The sequence below is a fragment of the Budorcas taxicolor genome, chromosome 8 (genome assembly GCF_023091745.1).
Source record: "Budorcas taxicolor isolate Tak-1 chromosome 8, Takin1.1, whole genome shotgun sequence".
Taxonomy (NCBI): Eukaryota; Metazoa; Chordata; class Mammalia; order Artiodactyla; family Bovidae; genus Budorcas; species Budorcas taxicolor.
Genome location: NC_068917.1, coordinates 83,962,002 through 83,984,899, shown reverse-complemented (window position 1 = coordinate 83,984,899; position 22,898 = coordinate 83,962,002). Strand labels below are relative to the sequence as shown.

General features: G+C 41.0%; 1 protein-coding gene across 1 annotated transcript in view; it reads right to left on the bottom strand.

Moving 5' to 3' along the window:
* Window positions 1-22,898, bottom strand: part of AOPEP (aminopeptidase O (putative)) — a 415,716-nt gene that overhangs the window by 308,407 nt on the left and 84,411 nt on the right. The window contains exon 3 of the mRNA XM_052644727.1: window positions 21,338-21,504. Within this exon, the coding sequence (XP_052500687.1) occupies window positions 21,338-21,504 (167 nt within the window). The remainder of the gene's footprint in view (window positions 1-21,337; window positions 21,505-22,898) is intronic.

The window sequence follows — 22,898 nt, the reverse complement described above, 5'->3', positions numbered from 1 at the left end:
CATGGATACGGAAAATGTGATACACACACACACACACACACACAGAATATTATTCATTCATTAAATAAAAAAAATCCTGCCATTTGCAACAACATGGATATACCTTGATGGCATTATGCTAAGTGAAATAAGTCAGACAGGAAAAGACAAATACTGTATGATCTCACTTACATGTAGAATCTAACAAAAAAAATTAATAGAAGTAGAAAGTAAATTGGTGGCTGCTAGTGGTGGTGGGCAGAGGACAGTTGGGAGGGAGAAAGGGTGAAGGTGCTCAAAGGGTGCAAGCCTCTAGTTATAAGTAAGTTCTGAGGATGTAAGGTACAGCGTGGTGACCATCGTTAACAATATTGTACATCTGAAAATTGCTTCAGAGAGTAAATCTTAAAAGTCCTCACCACGCGTACACACACTATATAACCATATGACCTTATATAATCATCATTTTACAATATATACATATATCAAACCATCACATTGATCATCTTAAACTTACATAATGTTACATGTCAATTATATCTCAATGAAGCCTCGAGGGGCAAGAATGAAATACTATACACAATAGGCTTTCTCCCTACGTTCCGCATGGAACTTTTCAACTGCTTTTTTGCTGTCCTTCTGGTTCCTGTACTGTCCATTTAGTACATGGACAAGATGAGACATGGAAACAGCAGAGACTGAAGCTGCTTTCAGAGAGAACACTGCTAACGGAGGGAGCGTATCTGTGAGACGCCTGCAGAGGGCCACGGAGAATCCACACAGACTGCCCAGTCGCATCACGTCCCAGCATCTTCAGGAGGATGTCTGTACCCTCTCGGTGATGTCGGGAGGGCACAGGAGGCCACAAAGGGGGGTGGCAGACGGCTGGAATGAGATTAGCAGTTTAAAAAAGTCAGAAACCTTAAGATGACCTAGGGTTTGGGAGCGAGGTAGTGAAAGTGATAACAGGACCTGAGTCAAGTCCAGTGAAAGTGTTTTTGGTCTAGCATGGTCTCTCCACAGTCTTCTGGGAAGTTAAATAACAGAAAGAAAAGGACTCGAGGGGGAAATGTGTTGGAAACATCTCCCAAACCCATATTTTAAATGTTCAAGATGACTGTCTCCTATACAGACCTCAAAACTTGTTATTATTATTATTTTTAGATTCCTCTACTTAGTGGAGTTCATATGGAAGAAACTGTTTTACATTTCAGGCTTTTAAAGCAAAAAACTTTTCCAGGCTACCAAGCTACCATCAAACAGGGGCAGATAACTAGTCTGGGCCACATAAGAACTGGCCAGGAACCCACTTCTCAAAAAGATCCTAGTTGGACTCTTCTCAGAAGCTTCCCAAAGGTCCAATCATGGGCTTCTTGCACAACCCTGAGGAAATCTGGAGCTGGTGCTGCGACAACAGAATGCTTCAGTAGGGTTCAGGGGGAGGCTCTCACTAGCTCACTTCTATGAGGGCAGGTCTTGGAGCCTCATTTGGTAGAAAACTCTCTCCTGGGTTGTCTGCTCATGGATTATTCCACTGAGTCCAGTCTTGCATGACGACCACCCACTGCCACGGGGAGGTAGCTGCTGGGGAAATACCTGACCTCACTTTCAAACCATACTGCAAAGAAAAAAAAAATGCAAATAACAAGGGGAATACTGCTCCAGAAAGCAGAGAATGCATTCCAAAGACAAAGAGAAATAATTTCTGGATTATCTATTGTTTGGGATAAGCCTACCTTGGAAAGAGAATTGACAAGAGTTTATTTCTCTTAAAAATGTCCACAGACTGAGTTCTAGCTCTGGAATCTGATTGCAAAGTTTCAATTCTCTGATCCACACCAGTTTGGGCACATTGCTTAATCTCTCCATGCGTCAGTTTCCTCATCTGTAACAAAGGAATGATCATAGTCTGTACCTCACAGCATTATGTGAGGATTAAGTTAGGTAACACACACAGAAATCTCTAGGCATAGTAACTGGTGCAGAGTAAGTGCTGAAAAAATGTTAACTGCTGTCGTCTTTACAGCTGCCTCCCCCTGTTGCTTGGGCTGACTTTCTGGCGGCAGAGACTAAGAATGTCGAAGGTATGGCTGCCACATGTGCACTGAAGCCTGTGGCCTGATGAGGCCCACAGACGGGGTTTAAGGTTGAATGGCATTAAAACACTGCACACAAAGCGATCCATTTAAAGGAGAATGACAGCCCAAAGGGGGCATCCTGTATGACTTCATATAGAATGGGCCATTTGGAGACTATTTAAATGGTGTTTACTTGAAATGAGCCATCCTCGATGAAATAGACAGTGAATGCCTTCATTTTCCTTTTTGATTCAATCCACTTGCCCTAGACTCCCTCACTACACCAGCTGCAAAACAAAGAGAACATGCTGTACTTGAATTCACCCAGAGTTTTTCCTCTGCAGAGGCCAGAAGCCCATCACACCACTGGATGATTTCTCGGCCAGGACGGGATTCATTAGTAAGACGCCCAGGGAGGGGGCCCATAGGAAGGAGCCCAGAGGAAGTGGTGCACGCTAACTGTGCAGGCTTGAGCAGCCACCCAGCACACCTCCCTCCTGGGCCTCCTCGAAAAGTTCTTGCAAGCCGCTATGCCATCTAAAATCCTTATCCTTTAATTGTCTCACTAGTAAGCCAGATATATCAGATACTGTTCTTAGAATTGTGGTAGCAGCAGCTACAAGATAACAAGTAAACATTTTCATCTTCAATTCAGGACTGAAATTTTCCTTAGAGATGACTTTCTTATGATAAGAATTTGAGATGGGTAATTTTTCAAATTGTAAGCTTTGAAAACCATAACTGGAAATTACCTCAATTATTTCCTTCATATACTATTCTAAAAAACTGTCCTATGAATGGTTTTGAAGATTCTTTTAGGGTTAGAAAAGTGGGGAGGAAAAAAGGAAGAACATGCTGGAGTATTTCATTCACAGGAGGAGAGAGAACTTTTTTACGCTAAACCTGTGAAATACTTTGCTAATTATTTGAAGAAACTGTCCTTACAAAAAGAAAAAAAAATTCAGGAAAAAAAAATCAAGATACTGTAGTTATTTCTACACATCAATCATGCCTACTAATAGTAAATAAAATACAAAATCTATGGAACATCAGTGTACTATTCTTAGGAGTCCTGGATATACTCACTCAACAAACACTAAAGCCACAGCCACACCACACACAAACACTCTGCTTCCACAGAGGCAAAGGCTGATGATTTATGTTTGCAGAGTTATGCATTCACCAAATTACTTGTTCTTAAAGAGCTATTGTTTCACTGAAAATTAAAACAGGCACTTAAATTCTCCCTATTAAAAGCTTTTCCTTTATGTTTTAAACTTTTCCACTTTAAGTTAGACAAACAGCATGAAGCATTTGGAAACATCAAATTGATACATGCTTTTATTTACATGCCATATTTTACTCAATTCTTCTGTAGCGCCTGCTTCTTTCCTACCTCCAGCCTGTTTCTTTACCCACTATTCTTAATTTCAGAACTTCCTGCTGGAATGACTCTACGTGTCACTCCTTTGTATTACAAATTTAAAACGCTTTATGGTATGTATAGGAACACATAATATACGAGTGTGAACTTATAAGTATATATAGATACACTATATTTAAAGTTTCTATTACATATTTTTATATATTTACTATAATAAATACAATGGATACATAACAGAGTAGGTAAAGCTCCCAGTTTTGGTTGCGCTTCCTCTTTTGGCTTCTTTCTCTGGAGGCTTTCGGCAAACCCCAGCTTTTTTTCCTTTTACTACTTTTGAGATGCTGAGTCTACACGTTCTGGTTTTATGAGCTAGTGCCACCCTCCTGAATACCCATGGCGTGACTGTCTTTCGTTAGTTCTTTTCCGCTCTTGCTCAAGGGCGGGAACTGGCACCAGAACAAAGGAGAGAGTAAGACGCCCTGGGCTGGTATGCAACCAGCACTGCCTGACCAAGGCCACACGCCAGATCATGCCACCCGCTTCTCAGGCACTGATGCCACCCGGCAAGGCTTCAGGTTTCCTTTCCTGGCAACATGGTACCGCCTATGGCACAGGAGATCCAGGAGAGAATGACCTTCAAGATCATTCCCGTGAACCAGGTAGAAGAGCGCCACCTACTGAACCCAGAACGGAATACGTTTCACCAGGCTTGTTATGCCAGGTCTCACCCGCACGCTGACCTGTGTGGATAACCTAGTTCTCCTTAAACTTAAATACAAGGTGGATGGGCAAACTGGTCACCAAATCATTCTGTGCCAGAGGGTCACGAGTGTGCTTTAGTACTTACATGAGAAAATTCATGAATGGCAAGCCTAAGACAAAAATTCACAGCAACAAGACACAGGCCTGCTGGAATCATGATTATCCAAAAGAAATCACGATGACTTCCCTGACTGTCAAATACGGTAAGTGCAATACTAGGAGGGCAAGCAAGAACTAGTCAAAAAGCAAGTCACACAAAAAAGAATGAGCTGACGTTTAGGAAGTGCAGGGCGTTGTGTGGGACCTCATGGGGGATGTGACCGCAGAACACAGTCCTCAGTCAGCAGCAGCTTTCTAAAGGGGGGAGATGTGTTCACTCTGTACTCCGACCCCTTGAAACACACGGCTGCATGCTGGCCCAGAATAAAGTTTCCTCAGTTCGAGAAACAAGGCGCTCTCTCTACTTCACATTCTCTCTTTGTGAAAACACTTAATCATAACCATTTCTAAATGTCTTTTAGTTCACCATTTCCTCATATGTAATTCTTGGTCTCATACTGTGGGAGCAGTCTAAATAGCAGTATTGCTCATTTTGAGCCATCAAAAGGAAAGAAAAGTTGGTTTTCAATGGCACAGGGCGGGGCGGGTCTGGACCCTGAAGTCTTGGCTTTCCCCTGGAATTTCCCACACAAAATCAAGAGAGAATGTCAGGGAGCTGGTCTATCGGGCATGCCAAAGAGCAGCATTTTGCCCAGGATGAAGTAATGTCTACAGTCTCCTACTTTTGCACAGAAAAATGAAATCAGATCTTAAGCGAGCATATAGTTTTTTTTTTTTAAACATCTTTCACTTGTTCATACGCTTTTTCTCCTACAATTGGAAGAAGTTTCAGTTAGTCAGTCTTATTCATTTATTTGCAGCTTCCCAAGAAAAATATAACTGGAGTGTTTTTTTTTAATTTCCTAGGAAGTAGACCCTGCAAAAATAAAACAAAATTAAATTAACAACAACAAAATTACCAAGCTGGAGGAAATTAGAATGTACTACACCATTTTTTTTTTCTTTTAAATAAAAGAAAAAAACCTGGGGAAAAGGTATAAACTTCAATCAGAGGCAAAACTAAAGGAATGACCCTGAAATCATTTTTGTTACTATCAATAGTGATTTTGAATGCTTCTTCCATGAACCTGTCTGATTACAGAGAACACATTTATTCAACAAATAGGTACTGAGTACCTGTTATATACAAAACACTGTACTGGGCATTGGGGGTCTCTGAGCTTAATTGTTTAGCTACATTTTGGCAGGGAATGCAGGCTGACAATAATACACAGGTAAACATTTCTGTCTGCCCAAATGACATTATGCTGAGCAAGTTATATAATAAAGGAGCCAAACGAGTCAAACTAAATCTATGGTTTTGACTTAGCCTTGTTGAGAAAAAGGATAGTGACTTCTCAGTTACTAAAATTCTTATGACAGTCATCACACTACCATCTAAACCATTAGCCTTCTTCTTTAAAATAGCCAGGAGGAATGATTTCCCCCACGCAGTAAGAATGCAGAGGTCCCTCATATGATTTCCGTCCCCTGCCCAGCGTTGTTATCAGTTCGGGCGCCGTTATCGGCCTCATTACACTGTGCTGCTCCCAGGTGCTTTGCTTCTTTCGGGAAATCAGCTGACGCCTGGCAAATGTACTAATCAGGTTGATGTGTTGCTGTGATGGAAACTGTGACTTGCGGGTTGGGTTTTGCTGCTCATGTTTTCAAGGATAGCTCATTGTTTTAAAGGGCATTGTGCACAACAGAGTGGAGGTCCTAGGAGACCAATGCACCAATCTAGAAAACATGACTTGGAAAGGAAGTAGTAGCATCTTGTGTCCACACACCCTTTTTCTCCAAGGAGTACAGACACATTTGGAGATATTATTCCATCCTCAGAACAGCCATTTGGGGCAGAGGGTGTTGTGACTGCACTTGCCTGGCTGTCCTCTGATAAACCCCAGCTGCTGGGCTGCGTGAGGCACACAGTATGATGCAGAAAGTTCTTTCTCCTGGTCTAGCTAAATCCTCCCTCAGTGTGAACTGGGAAAGTCTACTCTGAGGTATCACATAAGGTGTAAGTTGTATATAAGCAAAACCCAATTAGCATCTACTTTATTATAACCATGCCCTGATTAGTAATTCTGAAAAAAAAAAAAAAAAGATATCCACAGCTATATTCTTGGTGGTATTTAACATTTTCACAGAAAATGTTAAAAGTCAACTCTTGTTTTTATTTTTGATGATAACCTTCAAATAGATATTGAAAGGATCAGAAGACTTTTTTTCTGTAAAGGGCTAGTTAGTAAATATTTTAGGCTGTGTAGGCCCTGTAATGCTCAAAATTCTCCAAGCCAGGCTTCAGCTATATGTGAACCATGAACTTCCAGATGTTCAACCTCATTTTAGAAAAGGCACAGGAACCACAGATCAAATTGCCAACATCTGCTGGATCATCGAAAAAGCAAGAGAGTTCCAGAAAAACATCTATTTATGCTTTATTGACTATGCCAAAGCCTTTGACTGTGTGGATCACAATAAACTGTGGAATATTCTGAAAGAGATGGGAATACCAGACCACCTGACCTGCCCCTTGAGAAACCTGTATGCAGGTCAGGAAGCAACAGTTAGAACCGGACATGGAAAAACAGACTGGATCCAAATAGGAAAAGGAGTACGTCAAGTCTGTATATTTTCACCATGCTTATTTAACTTATATGCAGAGTACATCATGAGAAACGGTGGGCTGGAAGAAGCACAAGCTGGAATCAAGATTGCTGGGAGAAATATCAATAACCTCAGATATGCAGACGACACCATCCTTATGGCAGAAAGTGAAGAGGAGCTAAAGAGCCTCTTGATAAAAGTGAAAGAGGAGAGCGAAAAAGTTGGCTTAAAGCTCAACATTCAGACAACGAAGATCATGGCATCTGGTCCCATCGCTTCAGGGCAAATAGATGGGGAAACAGGGGAAGCAGTGTCAGACTTTATTTTGGGGGGGCTCCAAAATCACTGCAGATGATGACTGCAGCCATGAAATTAAAAGACGCTTACTCCTTGGAAGGAAAGTTATGACCAACCTAGACAGCATATTCAAAAGCAGAGACATTACTTTGCCAACAAAGGTCCGTCTAGTCAGGGCTATGGTTTTTCCTGTGGTCATGTATGGATGTGAGAGTTGGACTGTGAAGAAAGCTGAGCACCGAAGAACTGTTGCTTTTGAACTGTGGTGTTGGAGAAGACTCTTGAGAGTCCCTTGGACTGCAAGGAGATCCAACCAGTCCATTCTAAAGGCTATCAGTCCTGGGTGTTCATTGGAAGGACTGATGCTGAAGCTGAAACTCCAATACTTTGGCCACCTCACGCGAAGAGTTGACTCATTGGAAAAGACTCTGATGCTGGGAGGGATTGGGGGCAGGAGAAGGGGACGACAGAGGATGAGATGGTTGGATAGCATCACCAACTCGATGGACATGAGTTTGAGTAAACTCCGGAAGTTGGTGATGGACAGGGAGGCCTGGCGTGCTGCGATTCATGGGGTCGCAGAGTCGGACACGACTGAGTGACTGAACTGAACTTAGCTGAGACAGCATATTAAAAAGCAGAGATATTACTTTGTCAAGAAAGGTCCGTCTAGTCAAGGCTATGGTTTTACCAGTAGTCATGTACGGATGTGAGAGTTGGACTGTAAAGAAAGCTGAGCACCAAAGAATTGATGCTTTTGAACTGTGGTGTTGGAGAAGACTCTTGAGAGTCCCTTGGAGTGCAGGGAGATCCAACCAGTCCATCCTAAAGGAAATCAGTCCTGGGTGTTCATTGGAGAGACTGATGTTGAAGCTGAAACTCCAATATTTTGGCCACCTGATGCGAGGAGCTGACTAATTTGAAAAGACCCTGATGTTGGGAAAGATTGAAGGCAGGAGGAGAAGGGGACGACAGAGGATCAGATGGTTAGATGACATCACCGACTCAATGAACATGAGTTTGGGTAAACTCTGGGAGTTGGTGATCGACAGGGAGGCCTGGCATGCTGTGGTTCAGGGAGTCGCCAAGAATCAGACACGACTGAGCGACTGAACTGATACCGATACTGATTACAGCACCAAAGCAGCCATAGACAATGGCTGTATTCCAATAAAACTTTATTTACAAAAACAGGCAGTAGGCTGGATCTGGCCCGTGGGCTGGATTATCCAGATACAAAGGGGTCCTGCCAAACAATTTCTTTTTTTTCTGCCAAACAATTTCAAAGTTCACATCTGCAGTAGTGTATATGATTTCACACAGACATGTAGCACTGCTTTAATTACTGAGTGATAATGAGAAAAGAATGTAAGAATGATGCTTTTGGTGGGTAAAGGCTAAATGACATCAGAGCATGCTGTGTAAGCAAAAGCTTTACAGCATATGGAAGAAAAGTGGTGGAGAAGATCATCACATGGCTTAGGGCAGAACAGGAACAATGACCTCAAAAGGACCTTCCCGGAGCTGTCAGCACCACATACATATCGTAAGGAGCATTTTCATTTCAGCAAAATAATAATCTTTACATTAAACTGAAGTTGTTCATTTGAATTTTATTGATTTAATCGTTTGGTCTGCATTTAATTTATATTTTATTTTGACATGACAGATATATAAGAGTTACAAGCTTACATTTATAGTTTTAAAAATATTATTCTAACACAAATAACTTAAGTCAACCCTGGTGAATCAGGAGAATTTTTCCCCTCTGAAAAGTAAAATAATGCTCAAATTTGAGAAAAACTGCCAAACACAGCTTTCACATCTGAACTGCAAGGGCCCAATCATGAATGAGAAAGTATGTAGGCTTGTTGAGGTGGGAGTTGGAAGATGCAACTCCCAGCATCGCATCTTAGGAAGTGCAGTTAGTCATCATCACAAGTAAGCCAGAAATGGAGGCTGGAGGAGCCCAGGTATCGATGCCTGCTTGAGACCTCTGTACAATGGTGAATTTACTCAAGCAATTTAGCAAGTCAGGGAAACAAGCAGGGAGGGTTAAAAAAAAGATGCTGTGTAAGTCCCAAAGAACCTCACTAGACAATTCACAAGAGGGGCTGTGTGCATAACTAACCTGTCATCTGTTGAACAGCGAGGCGATTTCAGGTAGCACAGAAGTGGACAGTGAATGGAGCTAAGGGAAATCCACAGACTTTATCCTGTCTGTTGAAACACGCCAGAGAGGAAAACCAAGAGCATGATGGGGCAAAAATATTGCAGAATAAAGGTAAAAGTAAATATTGTTCTAAGGACTCAGAAGAAGAACATGCCTCAGAAATGAATTTACTACTGGAAGGGAAACAAGTTTGGAATACTGGCATTCCATTATGATACATGAAGATATAACTTTTACGAAAAAAGACAAAAAGCCATGAGAAGCCTGGAGAAGGAACTGGCTATCCACTCCAGTATTCTTGCCTGGAAAAGTCCATGGACAGAGGAGCCTGGCGGGCTGCAGCAGTCCATGGGGTTCCATGATTGAGCACATGTGCATGAGGGTGGAAGGAGATGGGCTGGTAGCAATAAACTGATAGAACTGAAAAAAAAGAAAAAGCTGTGAGAAGACAACTAGCTCAAACAATACAACAGACTGAGATCAAAAGACAACAAAGTAACCAAAAAAAGCTTAAGGAAGAACTGCAAAGATTATTACAGTAACAATCTATAATGGAATTACTAAAGAATAAAATGTCTCTATGGAAAATCAATGGTATAAAGTGTAAATAAAAAATGAAAAGGCAAACCATACGGTCTAGGAGAATATACTTGTGACACATATCTGACTAAAGGCTAGAATATCAAATATATAAAGAATATCAAATATGTAAAGTTATAAATTCTCATAATCTAACAAAAAAAAAACAAAATGACTTGGAAGAGACACTTTTTAAAGGCATATACAAGAATTGCATGAAAGTTGCTCACCATTATTAGTTATCAGAGTAATGCAAACTAAAACCACAAGATAGTATTTCACCCCAGTTTTAGAGCTAAAATTCAAGGGACTGACAACATCCAGTGTATGCAAAGATACACAGCTATTGGACTCTCATAAACTGCTGGTGGAATACAAAATAACTGAATCACTTGGAAATAGTTTGCCAGATACAAAGTTAAAATACACTTATACGATCCAGCAATTCCACTCTTAGGTATTTACCCATGAGAAATTAAAACCTTCGTCCACAAAAAGACTTACACAGAAATATTCACAGAATACTTTTCATAATGTACATGACAAATTCAAATGTCCATTAACAGGTGAGTGGATAAACAAACTAGTTTACTCATACAATGGATTATTACTCATCAATTTTTTAAAAAGAATAACTATTGATACTCACAATAATGCGGGTCTGTCTCACACTCATGTCAAGTGAAAGAAGCCAGACACAAAAGAGTACACATGAATGACTCGATTTACAAGAATGTTTCAGTTCAGTTCAGTCACTCAGTCGTGTCCGACTCTTTGCGACCACATGAATCGCAGCACGCCAGGCCTCCCTGTCCATCACCAACTCCCGGAGTTCATTCAGACTCACGTCCATCGAGTCAGTGATGCCATCCAACCATCTCATCCTCTGTCGTCCCCTTCTCCTCCTGCCCCCAATCCCTCCCAGCATCAGAGTCTTTTCCAATAACTCAACCCTTCACATGAGGTGGCCAAAGTACTGGAGTTTCAGCTTTTAGCATCATTCCTTCCAAAGAAATCCCAGGGCTGATCTCCTTCAGAATGGACTGGTTGGATCTCCTTGCAGTCCAAGGGACTCTCAAGAGTCTTCTCCAACACCACAGTTCAAAAGCAGCAATTCTTCGGCGCTCAGCCTTCTTCACAGTCCGACTCTCACATCCATACATGACCACTGGAAAAACCATAGCCTTGACTAGACGGACCTTAGTTGGCAAAGTAATGTCTCTGCTTTTGAATATGCTTTCTAGGTTGGTCATAACTTCTCTTCCAAGGAGTAAGCGTCTTTTAATTTCACGGCTGCAATCACCATCTGCAGTGATTTTGAAGCCCCCAAAAATAAAGTCTGACACGGTTTCCCCATCTATTGCCCATGAAGTGATGGGACTGGATGCCATGATCTTCATTTTCTGAATGTTGAGCTTAAGCCAACTTTTTCACTCTCCTCTTTCACTTTCATCAAGAGGCTCTTTAGCTTCTCTTCACTTTCTGCCATAAGGGTGGTGTCATCTGCATATCTGAGGTTATTGATATTTCTCCCGGCAATCTTGATTCCAGCTTGTGTTTCTTCCAGTCCAGCGTTTCTCATGATGTACTCTGCATAGAAGTTAAATAAGCAGGGTGACAATATACAGCCTTGACGCACTCCTTTTCCTATTTGGAACCAGTCGTTGTTCCATGTCCAGTTCTAACTGTTGCTTCCTGACCTGCATACGGATTTTAGGAGAGGTAAAACTAATTTATGGGCATGGAGATAAGATCAGTGGTTGACTAGAATGAGGTTAGGGAGGAATCACTCAAGTAGGGATGGCAGAGGCACAAGGGCATTTCTAGGTAATGGAAATGTTCCATATCTTCATAGGGGTGCTGATTAAATACATTTGTTGTTGGTCAGTCTCTAAGTTGTATCCAACTCTTTGTGACCCCATGGACTGCAGCATGCCAGTCTTCCCTGTCCTTCACTATCTCATGGAGTTTGCTCAAATTCATGTCCATTGAGCTGGTGATACTATCTAACTACCTCATCCTTTGCCACCCTCTTCCCCCTTTGCCTTCAGTCTTTTCCAGCATGAGGGTCTTTTCTGATGAGTTGGCTCTTTGCATCAGGTGGCCAAAGTATTGGAGATTCAGCTTTGGCATCAGTTCTTCCAATGAATATTCTAGGTTGATTTCCTTTAGGATTGACTGGTTTGATCTTGCTGTCCAGGGGAATCTCAAAAGTCTTCTCCAGCACAATTCAAAAGCATGAATTCTTCAGGGCTCAGCCTTCTTTATGGTCCAATTCTCACGTCCATACACGACTACTGGAAAAACCATAGCTTTGACTATATGGACCTTTGCCAGTAAAGTGATGTCTTTGTTTTTTAATACACTATCTAGGTTTGTCATAGCTTTCCTTCCAAAGAGCAAATACCTTTAACTTCATGGTTTCATTCACCATCCACAGTGACTGATTTTGTGTTCTTGGAACCCAAGATACAAAAATCTGTTACTGCCCCCACTTTTCCCCCTTCTACTTGCCATGAAGTGATGGGACAGATGTCATGATCTTAGTTTTTTGAATGTTGAGTTTTAAGCCAGCTTTTCCACTCTCTTCTTGCACCCTCATCACGAGGCTCTTTAGTTTCTTTTCACTTTCTGCTATTAAGTGGTATCACCTGCATATCTGAGGTTCTTGATATTTCTCCCCGCAATCTTGATTCCAGCTTGTGATTCATGCAGCCTGGCTGGATGAATCATTCCATCATTTCTCATGATGTACTCTGCATATAAATTAGATAAGCAGGGTGACAATATATAGTCTTGACATATTACTTTCCCAGTTTGGAACCAGTCCATTGCTCCACGTCTGGTTCTAACTATTGCTTCTTGACCTGCATACAGGTTTCTTGGACAAGTAAGGTGGTCTTGCATTACCATCTCTTTAAGAATTTTCCACAGTTTGTTGTGACCTACACAGTCAAAGGCTTTAGTATAGTCAATGAAACAGAAGTAGATGTTTTTCTGGAATTCACTTGCTATCTCTATGAGCCAACAGATATTGGCAATTTGATCTCTAGTTTCTCTGCATTTTCTAAATCTAGCTTCTACATCTGGAAGTTCTCAGTTCATGTACCGTTGAAGCCGAACTTGAAGGATTTTGAGCATAACCTTACTAGCATGCAAAATGAGTACAATTGTCTGGATCAGAAAACATACCAATAGCCACCATTCTGGGGAAAAAAAATAGTATAGCCATTTCCCAGTTGACTAAGAGATGAGTCAAACTTAGATCAAGAGTAAAGAAAGTCTGAATACTTACTGCAAATATAATTTGAAACTGGATAAAAATGTACAACAGTGATTATAATTCCTTGAGAAGATTTAAAATAAAAACAAAATATATAGATAATATGAGTCTCAAATTCCAAATTATATTAATTAAAACTGGAGAATGTGGGCAAGGGAAATTGATAGAAGTAAGTGAAAAGTGTTAGTCGCTCAGTCATGTCCACCTCTGCAAACCCATGGACTGTAGCCTGCCTGGCTCCTCTGTCCATGGACGTCTCCAGGTAAACATAACAGAATGGGTAGCCAATCCCTTCTACAGGGGATCTTCCCAACCCAGAAATGATCATTAAATTCTTTATATAATATAGAATAAAGTCAAGAGCTTTTGCTTAACTAAATTGTGAACATCCACTTATGGAACATTCTATAGTATTAAAAATAATGAGGAAGCTCTTTATGGTCAGATATGAAATTGTCTATAAGAACAGGTTATTCTAAAAGAGAGATCATTACACAAAAATGTGTACAGCATGTTATGTTTTGTGCAACAAAAGAGGAAAAAATATACTGTATAAAGGAAGCTGGTGACCTTGGTTGCCTTGAGGAAGGGTTACTGGATAGTTGGGAATTAGGAGTAAAAAGAAGACATCATAAAATTTTTTTTTATCCTTTGTTTATTTGTAAATTACCCATGTAAGTATGACTTATTTTTTAAAATTAAATTTTTAGATGTATAATTTGTTTAATTTTGACTTTGAGAATAAAGTAAACATTCATTGAATACTTTGTTACATGTGTAAATCTAATTTATGATGAAGAAGACATCACAAATCAGAAAAGATTCATTAAATGATCTTGATGCTGGTTTTATATTTGAAAATAAAAATGTTTAGTCCTTATTTCTGGAGAAGGAAATAGCAACCCACTCCAGGATTCTTGCCTGGAGAATTCCATGGACAGAGGAGCCAGGTGGGCTACAGTCCACTTCAGCTCAGTTCAGTTCAGCCATTCATTCATGTACAGCTCTTTGCGATCCCATGGACTGCAGCACCCCAGGTTGCCCTGTCCATCACCAACTCCAAGAATTTACTCAAACTCCTGTCCATTGAGTCGGTGATGCCATCCAACTATCTCATTCTCTGTCATCCCCTTCTGCTTCAATCTTATCCAGCATCAGGGTCTTTTCAAATGAGTCAGTTCTTCACATCACATGGCCAAAGTATTAGAGTTTCTGCTTCAGCATCAGTCCTTCCATTGAATATTCAGGACTGATCTCCTTTAGGATGGACTGGTTGGATCTCCTTGCTGTCCAAGGGATTCTCAAGAGTCTTCTCCAACACCACAGTTCAAAAGCATCAATTCTTCGGCTCTCAGCTTTCTTTATAGTCCAACTCTCACATCCATACATGACTACTGGAAAAACCATAGCTTTGACTAGACAGACCTTTGTTGGCAAAGTAATGTCTCTGCTTTTTAATATGCTGTCTAGGTTGGTCATAGCTTTTCTTGCAAGGAGCAAGCATCTTTTAATATCATGGCTGCAGTCACCATCTGCAGTGATTTTGGAGCCCCCCAAAATAATGGAGCCTGTTTCCATTGTTTCCCCATCTATTTGCCATGAAGTGATGGGACCAGATGCCATGATCTTAGTTTTCTGAATGTTGAGTTTTAAGCCAACTTTTTCACTCTACTCTTTCACTTTTATCACGAAGCTCTTTAGTTCATCTTCTCTTTCTGCCATAAGGCTGGTGTCACTTGCATATCTGAGGTTATTGATATTTCTCCCAGCAATCTTGATTCCAGCTTGTGCTTCATCCAGTCCAGCATTTCTCATGATGTATATACTCTGCATATAAGTTAAATAAGCAGGGTGACAATATACAGCTTTGACATACTCCTTTTCCTATTTGGAACTAGTCTGTTGTTTCATGTCCAGTTTGAACTGTTGCTTCCTGACCTGCATACAGATTTCTCAGGAGGCAGGTCAGGTGGTCTGGTATTCCCATCTCTTTCAAAATTGTCCACAGTTTGTTGTGATCCACACTGTCTTGGCATAGTCAATAAAGCAGAAGTAGATGTTTTTCTGGAATTCACTCACTGTCTCTATGAGCCAAGGAATGTTGGCAATTTGATCTCTGGTTCCTCTCCCTTTTCTAAAACCACCTTGAACATCTGGAAGTTCACAGTTCATGTACTGTTGAAGCCTGGCTTGGAGAATTTTGAGCATTACTTTGCTAGGGTGTAAGATGAGTGTAATTGTGCAGTAGTATGAGCATTCTTTGGCATTGCCTTTCTTTGGGATTGGAATGAAAACTGACCTTTTCCAGTCCTGTGGCCACTGCTGAGTTTTCCAAATTTGCTGGCATATTGAGTGCAGCACTTTAGCAGCAGCATCTTTCAGGATTTGGAACAGCTCAACTGGAATTCCATCATCTCCACTAGCTTTGTTCATAGTGATGTTTCCTAAGGCCCAGTTGACTTCACATTCCAGGATGTCTGGCTCTAGGTGAGTGATCACACCATTGTGATTATCTGGGTCATGAAGATCTTTTTTGTACAGTTCTTCTGTGTATTCTTGCCACCTTTTCTTAATAACTTCTGCTTCTGTTAGGTCCATACCATTTCTGTCCTTTATCTGATCAAATGGACCACAGCCTTGTCTAACTCAGTGAAACTATGAGCCATTCTGTGTAGGGCCAACCAAGACAAATGGGTCATGGTGGAGAGTTCTGACAAAACGTGGTCCACTGGAGAAGGGAATGGCAAACCACTTCAGTACTCTTGCCTTGAGAACCCCATGAACAGTATGAAAAGGCAAAAAGAGATAGGACCCTGAAAGATGAACTCCCCAGGTCAGTAGGTGCCCAATATGCTACTGGAGATCAGTGGAGAAATAACTCCAGAAAGAATGAAGAGACGGAGCCAAAGCAAAACAACACATATTTGTGATGTAACTGGTGATGGAAGTAAAATCCAATGCTGTAAAGAGCAATATTGCATAGAAATCTGGAATGTTAGGTCCATGAATTAAGGCAAATTGTAAGTAGCCAGACAGGGGATGGCAAGAGTGAACATTGACATTTTAGGAATCAGCAAACTAAAATGGACTGGAATAGGTGAATTCAACTCAGATGACCATTATATCTACTACTGCGGCAATAATCCCTTAGAAGAAATGAAGTAGTCATCATAGTCAACAAAAGGGTTTGAAATCCAGTGTTTGGATGCAGTCTCAAAAATGACAGAATGATCTCTGTTAATTTCCAAGGCAAACCATTCAATATCACAGTAATCCAAGTCTATGCACTGACCAGTAACGCTGAAAAAGCTGAAGTTGAATGGTTCTATGAAGACCTTTTAGAACTAACACCCAAAAAAGATGTCCTTCTCATTATAATGGACTGGAATGCAAAAGTAGGAAGTCAAGAAATACCTAGAGTAACAGGCAAATTTGGCCTTAGAGTACAGAATGAAGCAGGCCAAAGGTGAATAGAATTTTGCCAAGAGAACGCACTGGTCATAGCAAACACCCTCTTCCAACAGCACAAGGGAAGACTCTACACATGGACGTCACCAGATGGTCAATACCGAAATCAGATTGGTTACATTCTTCACAGCCAAAGATTACTATACAGTCAGCAGAAACAAGACCGGGAGGTGACTGTGGCTCAGATTATGAACTCCTTATTGCCAAATTCAGACTTAAATTGAAGAAAGTAGGGAAAACCACTAGACTATTCAGTTCAGTTCAGTTCAGTCACTCAGTCATGTCTGACTCATTGTGATGCCATGGACTGCAGCATGCCAAGCCTCCCTGTCCCTCACCAATGCCTGGAGTTTGCTCAAACTCATGTCCATTGAGTCAGTGATGCCATCCAACTATCTCATCCTCTGTCGTCCCCTTCTCCTCCTGCCCTCAATCTTTCCCAGCATCAGGGTCCTTTCCAATGCATCAGCTCTTCGCATTAGGTAGCCAAAGTATTGGAGTTTCAGCTTCAACATCAGTCCTTCCAATGAACACTCAGGGCTGATCTCCTTTAGGATGGACTGGTTGGATCTCCTTGCTGTCCAAGGGATTCTCAAGAGTCTTCTCCAACACCACAGTTCAAAAGCATCAATTCTTCAGTGCTCAGCTTTCTTTATAGTCCAACTCTCACATCCATACATGACCACAGGAAAAACCATAGCCCTGACTAGACGGATCTTTGTTGGCAAAATAATGTCTCTGCTTTTTAGTATGCTGTCTAGGTTGGTCATAGCTTTTCTTGCAAGGAGTAAGCGTCTTTTCATGGCTACAGTCACCATCTGCAGTGATTTTGGAGCCCCCCAAAATAAAGTCTGTCACTGTTTCCATTGTTTCCCCATCTATTTGCCATGAAGTGATGGGACCAGATGCCATGATCTTAGTTTTCTGAATGTTGAGCTTTAAGCCAACTTCTTCACTCTCCTCTTTCACTTTCATCGAGAGGCTCTTTAGTTCTTCGCTTTTTGCCATAAGGGTGGTGTCATCTGCATATCTGAGGTTATTGATATTTCTCCCTGCAATCTTGATTCTAGCTTGTGCTTCACCCAGTCCAGTGTTTCTCATGATGTACTCTACATATAAGTTCAATAAGCAGGGTAACAATATACAGCCTTGACATACTCCTTTTCCTATTTGGAACCAGTCTGTTGTTCCTTGTCCAGTTCTAACTGTTGCTTCCTGACCTGCATACAGATTTCTCAAGAAGCAGATCAGGTGGTCTGTTATTCTCATCTCTTTAAGAATTCTCCACATTTTGTTGAAAATTGTTATCTGTTGAGACCATTCAGATATGACCTAAATCAAATCCCTTAGGATTATACCGTGGGCAGTGACAAATAGATTCAAGGAATTAGATCTGATAGAAAAAGTGCCTGAAGAACTGTAGAGGGAGGTTCATGACATTGTACAGGAGGCAGTGATCAAGACCATCCCCAAGAGAAAGAAATGCAAAAAGGCAAAATGGTTGACTGAGGAAGTCTTACAAATAGCTGTGAAAAGAAGAGAAGTGAAAGACAAAGGAGAAAAGGAAAGCCATATTCATTTGAATGCAGAGTTCCAAACAATAGCAAGGAGAGATAAGCCTTTCTCAGTGATCAATGCAAAGAAATAGAGGAAAACAATAGAATGGGAAAGACTAGAGATCTCTTCAGGAAAATTAGAGATACCAAGGGAACATTTCATGCAAAGGTGGGCATAATAAAGGACAGAAAGGGCTACAGTCCCTGGGATCACAAAGAGTCAGACATAAGTTAGTGACTAAACAGCAGTCCTTATTTCACAACAGTGACCAGATTAAACTACAAACAGATTCCAGAGTGAAGTTACTAAAAAATAAATTAAAGTTAGATAAAAATATTAGAATGAAACAGGTGAATCTTAGAGCCAAGAAAGCCTTGCCAAGAGAAGCCTGACATATCTGACTATGTGAGAATTAAAGGGTCGTATAGGTCAGAAATATTCTATAAAATTAAAAAGCATCCAAAAATTGGGAAAAATACACAAATACAAGAGATTATCTCTCTATTTCATTTTATTTTTTTTGAATGGGAGAACAGATTACAGATTTATGTAACAGAAGTTTTATGTAACATGAGAGCCTCCATAATGAAATGAAGACCTGAAGAAAAACAGACCTGTGCACTTGTCTGCTGGGTTTGATGACCAGTGGACAGTCAACTGAGGAACAGCCAGGTGGAAAACTGCACAGGGCAAGGTATGTGAGAAAGAGAGTGGAACTTCCATGCCCTCTCCAGGGGTACCATTCTCCTCATGTCTCCATGTGGTCACTAATCAGGAAGCCCCAGTAACTTTATTTTTTAAAGATCCAATCAAACTACAAGACAAAACAAACTTTTGGAAACCTCACTAACATCTCAATATACAAATGGGCAAAGGAAATTAACAGATAGGAAATGGAAACGGCTAAGGACATATGAAAGCCCATTGATAATCAAAGTAATCCAAATTAAAAAGAAACCTCTTGCCTATCAGATGGGTGAAACTCCAAGGATGAGGGGGTCTTCATAACTACTGATGGATATGTAAAGTGTCACAACCTTTTTGAAAAACAACTTGAGATGAGTACCAACAGCCTTCAACAGGTTCAAAACTTTTGACTCGATAATTCTAAGTTTATACAAACTATCTCCTCAGAAATTTAATGTGACTTTATTTATAATAAGAAAAAACCTTGGAAACAATACAATTGTCTGTAATATGGAAATGTAATAAAATCTGATATACTCATAAAATATTGTGCAGACATTAAAATCATTAATTTCAAAAATACTTAATGTCTGGAAAGACATACAAGATACACTGTAAGTGAAAACTGCTATATGATCTGCTGGCAATTTTTAAATGACAATATATAATAAACACATAGATTTTAAATACCAGAGGGAAATGCTACAAAATGTTAGTGATCATTTTCTTTAAAATTAATTTTATTACTTTTCAGTTCAGTTAAGTTCAGTTCAGCCCCTCAGTCGTGTCCAACTCTTTGCGACCCCATGAATTGCAGCAAGCCAGGCCTCCCTGTCCATCACCAACTCCCGGAGTTCACCCAAACCCACGTCCATTGAGTCAGTGATGCCATCCAGCCATCTCATCCTCTGTTGTCCTCTTCTCCTCCTGCCCCCAATCCTTCCCAGCATCAGGGTCTTTTCCAATGAGTCAACTCTTTGCATCAGGTGGCCAAAGTATTGGAGTTTTAGCTTTAGCATCAGTCCTTCCAATGAACACCCAGGACTGATCTCCTTTAGAATGGACTGGTTGGATCTCCTTGCAGTCCAAGGGACTCTCAGGAGTCTTCTCCAACACCACAGTTCAAAAGCAACAATTCTTTGGCGCTCAGCTTTCTTCACAGTCCAACTCTCACATCCATACATGACTACCGGAAAAACCATAGCCTTGACTAGATGGACCTTTGTTAGCAAAGTAATGTCTCTGCTTTTCAATATGCTATCTAGGTTGGTCATAACTTTCCTTCCAAGGAGTAAGCGTCTCTTAATTTCATGGCTTCAATCACCATCTACAGTGATTTTGGAGCCCCCAAAATAAAGTCTGACACTGTTTCCACTGTTTCCCCATCTATTTCCGATGAAGTGATGGGACCGGATGCCATGATCTTTGTTTTCTGAATGTTGAGCCTTAAGACAACTTTTTCACTCTCCTCTTTCACTTTATTACTTTTACTTTTTGTAAATTTTAAAGTTTCTATAATAAATGGTGGAAGAAGACACCATATTTAGATGAAGAAATATTACAATCACAAAAACTTCACCTGGCATCAACAAGCTCCAGATCTCAACTGAAAGTGTCAACTACTACAACAAGTAGGAAATTCACAGAGAAAACCTTGATGATGCATTAGTACCTGCCTTCCATCTTTCTTACACACCTTTGACTCAAAACTTCACGGCCCAATAGAGTAAGAGCAGAGCAATATCAGGACAACTCCAGTGGGGAGCCAACAGGAGAACTATTGCTCAGCATTATGAATAACCCTGCACAGGCTCCATGACCAAAACACAAACAACTCAACTGTAATGGTGTTTCCACGACACACTTGCATGTCCAGAAAGTCTTCAACCAAGACCACCCACTTATGGTCCACAAACCATCAGGTGAACGATCCTCCTCAGCATCCCAGTCATGTCTGACTCTTTGTGACCCTATGGGCTGTAGCCTAACCAGCTTCCTCCGTCCATGGGATTTTCCAGGCAAGAATACTGGAATGGGTTACCATTTCCTTCTCCAGGAGATCTTCCCGACCCAGGGATTGAACCCAGGTCTCCCACACTGTAGGCAGATGCTTTACCGTCTGAGCCACCAGGGAAGGAAACTGCCTTTAATAATCTAAGAATTGATAACTCTGGCATGAAGAGCCCCACGTGCCATGCACAGGCTCCCAAGTGCCCTTCTCCATCCCCTGGTGTTTTCTCTGGCAGGATGTTTTATATCATGTTCAGTCCAACCCAGCTAATAAAGGAGCTCTTTTAAAGCTGAGAAAAACCCTGTGTATTGGGTTCCTGGGTCCAACATGTGTGCAATACATAAAGAAGCACGGAACACATGTACAGTACCTTCCCGAAGCTGTGTTGGCTTCGCAGAATTCTCCCCGCTCATTAAAACAACCAAGGATGCAGCTGCTCGAACTGTAGCCTGCCATGTTGACATGGCAACGGGTGGCTCCTGGCATGGAAAAAGGGCCCTGTTGTTTATGGGAGATCCCACAGTATAAACACATGGCCTGCAGAAGAAAGACAAAGAAACAAAGGCGGAGAATCTTTAAAATGAGTTGTGACTTTCCTTACCACCATGGTAGCAAATGTTAAGTTGAGCTTTCAAAGAGAAAATATCTGAGACTTGTAGTTGATTGGTTTCAAAGCATCTTGAACTGACATCTGCCAAGGACTATGTGAATAGCTGAGTGGTTATTTCTCCCAAATGAATTACTTAAATATGTAAAGAGGTTTTTTTTTCTAAGCGGAAAAATATTTTTTGGATAAAGTTTTAAATACTAGTCTGCCAAGTTAAAATTTACATTACCTTGCCCTTCCCCTTAAGCCCTTAGGCCTTCAAAACAAAAAAGTTTTAGAGACATTCTTACAAAACTTTTGGAAAATATTCTGGAAAAGAAAATATGTTTAGTGATACTGAGATATTAATACTTGGAAAAACAAGCTGGTGGTCTCAAATGCAGTGCTGGCGGGCAGATACCCCCAATCTTGGAAACCACCATCTCAAATGGAACCCTTGTGGGAATCCTTGTGCGGAGGCCAAGAACAGGGGTTGGCATATAAACAGGACTGTAGGTCACAACAACCAGGCTTGTGATGGGAAGGCCAAGGGCAGAGTTGTTACCAAAGCCAGTATAAGAAACCAATGGCATGACACTGGGGCCCATTCTGCTACAATTAAAAAATACAAACTTACACACACCAAGAATAATCCCTTCCGTGATAAGTCACAAAGAGAAATGGAAAAAAATCTCTGAGATCAAAGAAATCTATTCTTTTAACATCACTGATTAGAAGGCATGGACTGACCCTTGGCAAGATATCTTAGCAAAATGTTTGCACTTTTTGTTTTTCAAGAGTTATGGCAAATATGATATAGTTTTAATCAGCTTGAGTTATGGAGTAAATGAAAAAAGTGGAGTGCTACCTCTCTTGCATAAACTGGTTTTCCTTTTTAGAATAATTAACACTATTATGACTGAAGATTTATTGTATTCTTACAGTGAGCAAGAACACACAGGATGACGACCCCACTCCATCAGTCAGGGTCCAGAAAGGAAAACACAAACCAGTGTAGGTCTTAATAAACAGAGGTAATTTAATTTAGGGGATTGGTCCTAGAAGTAATAGAAGTACCGAGAAGCCAAACAGCAGACAGTGATGCAACCCAGAGATTAGCCACAGTGGTAAGGAGCTGTGACTCCATGGGTTGGAGGAGCTGCTGTTCCTGAGTGCTCTGGGCTCACAGCAATAGGAGTCATTTGACAGAAGCCAGATTCACAGCGGAGAATGTCCGATGGGTGCAGGGACCAGGGAGACTCAGGCATTGCTGCTTCTGCTGCTAAGTCGCTTCAGTCGTGTCCGACTCTGTGCGACCCCATAGATGGCAGCCCACCAGGCTCCC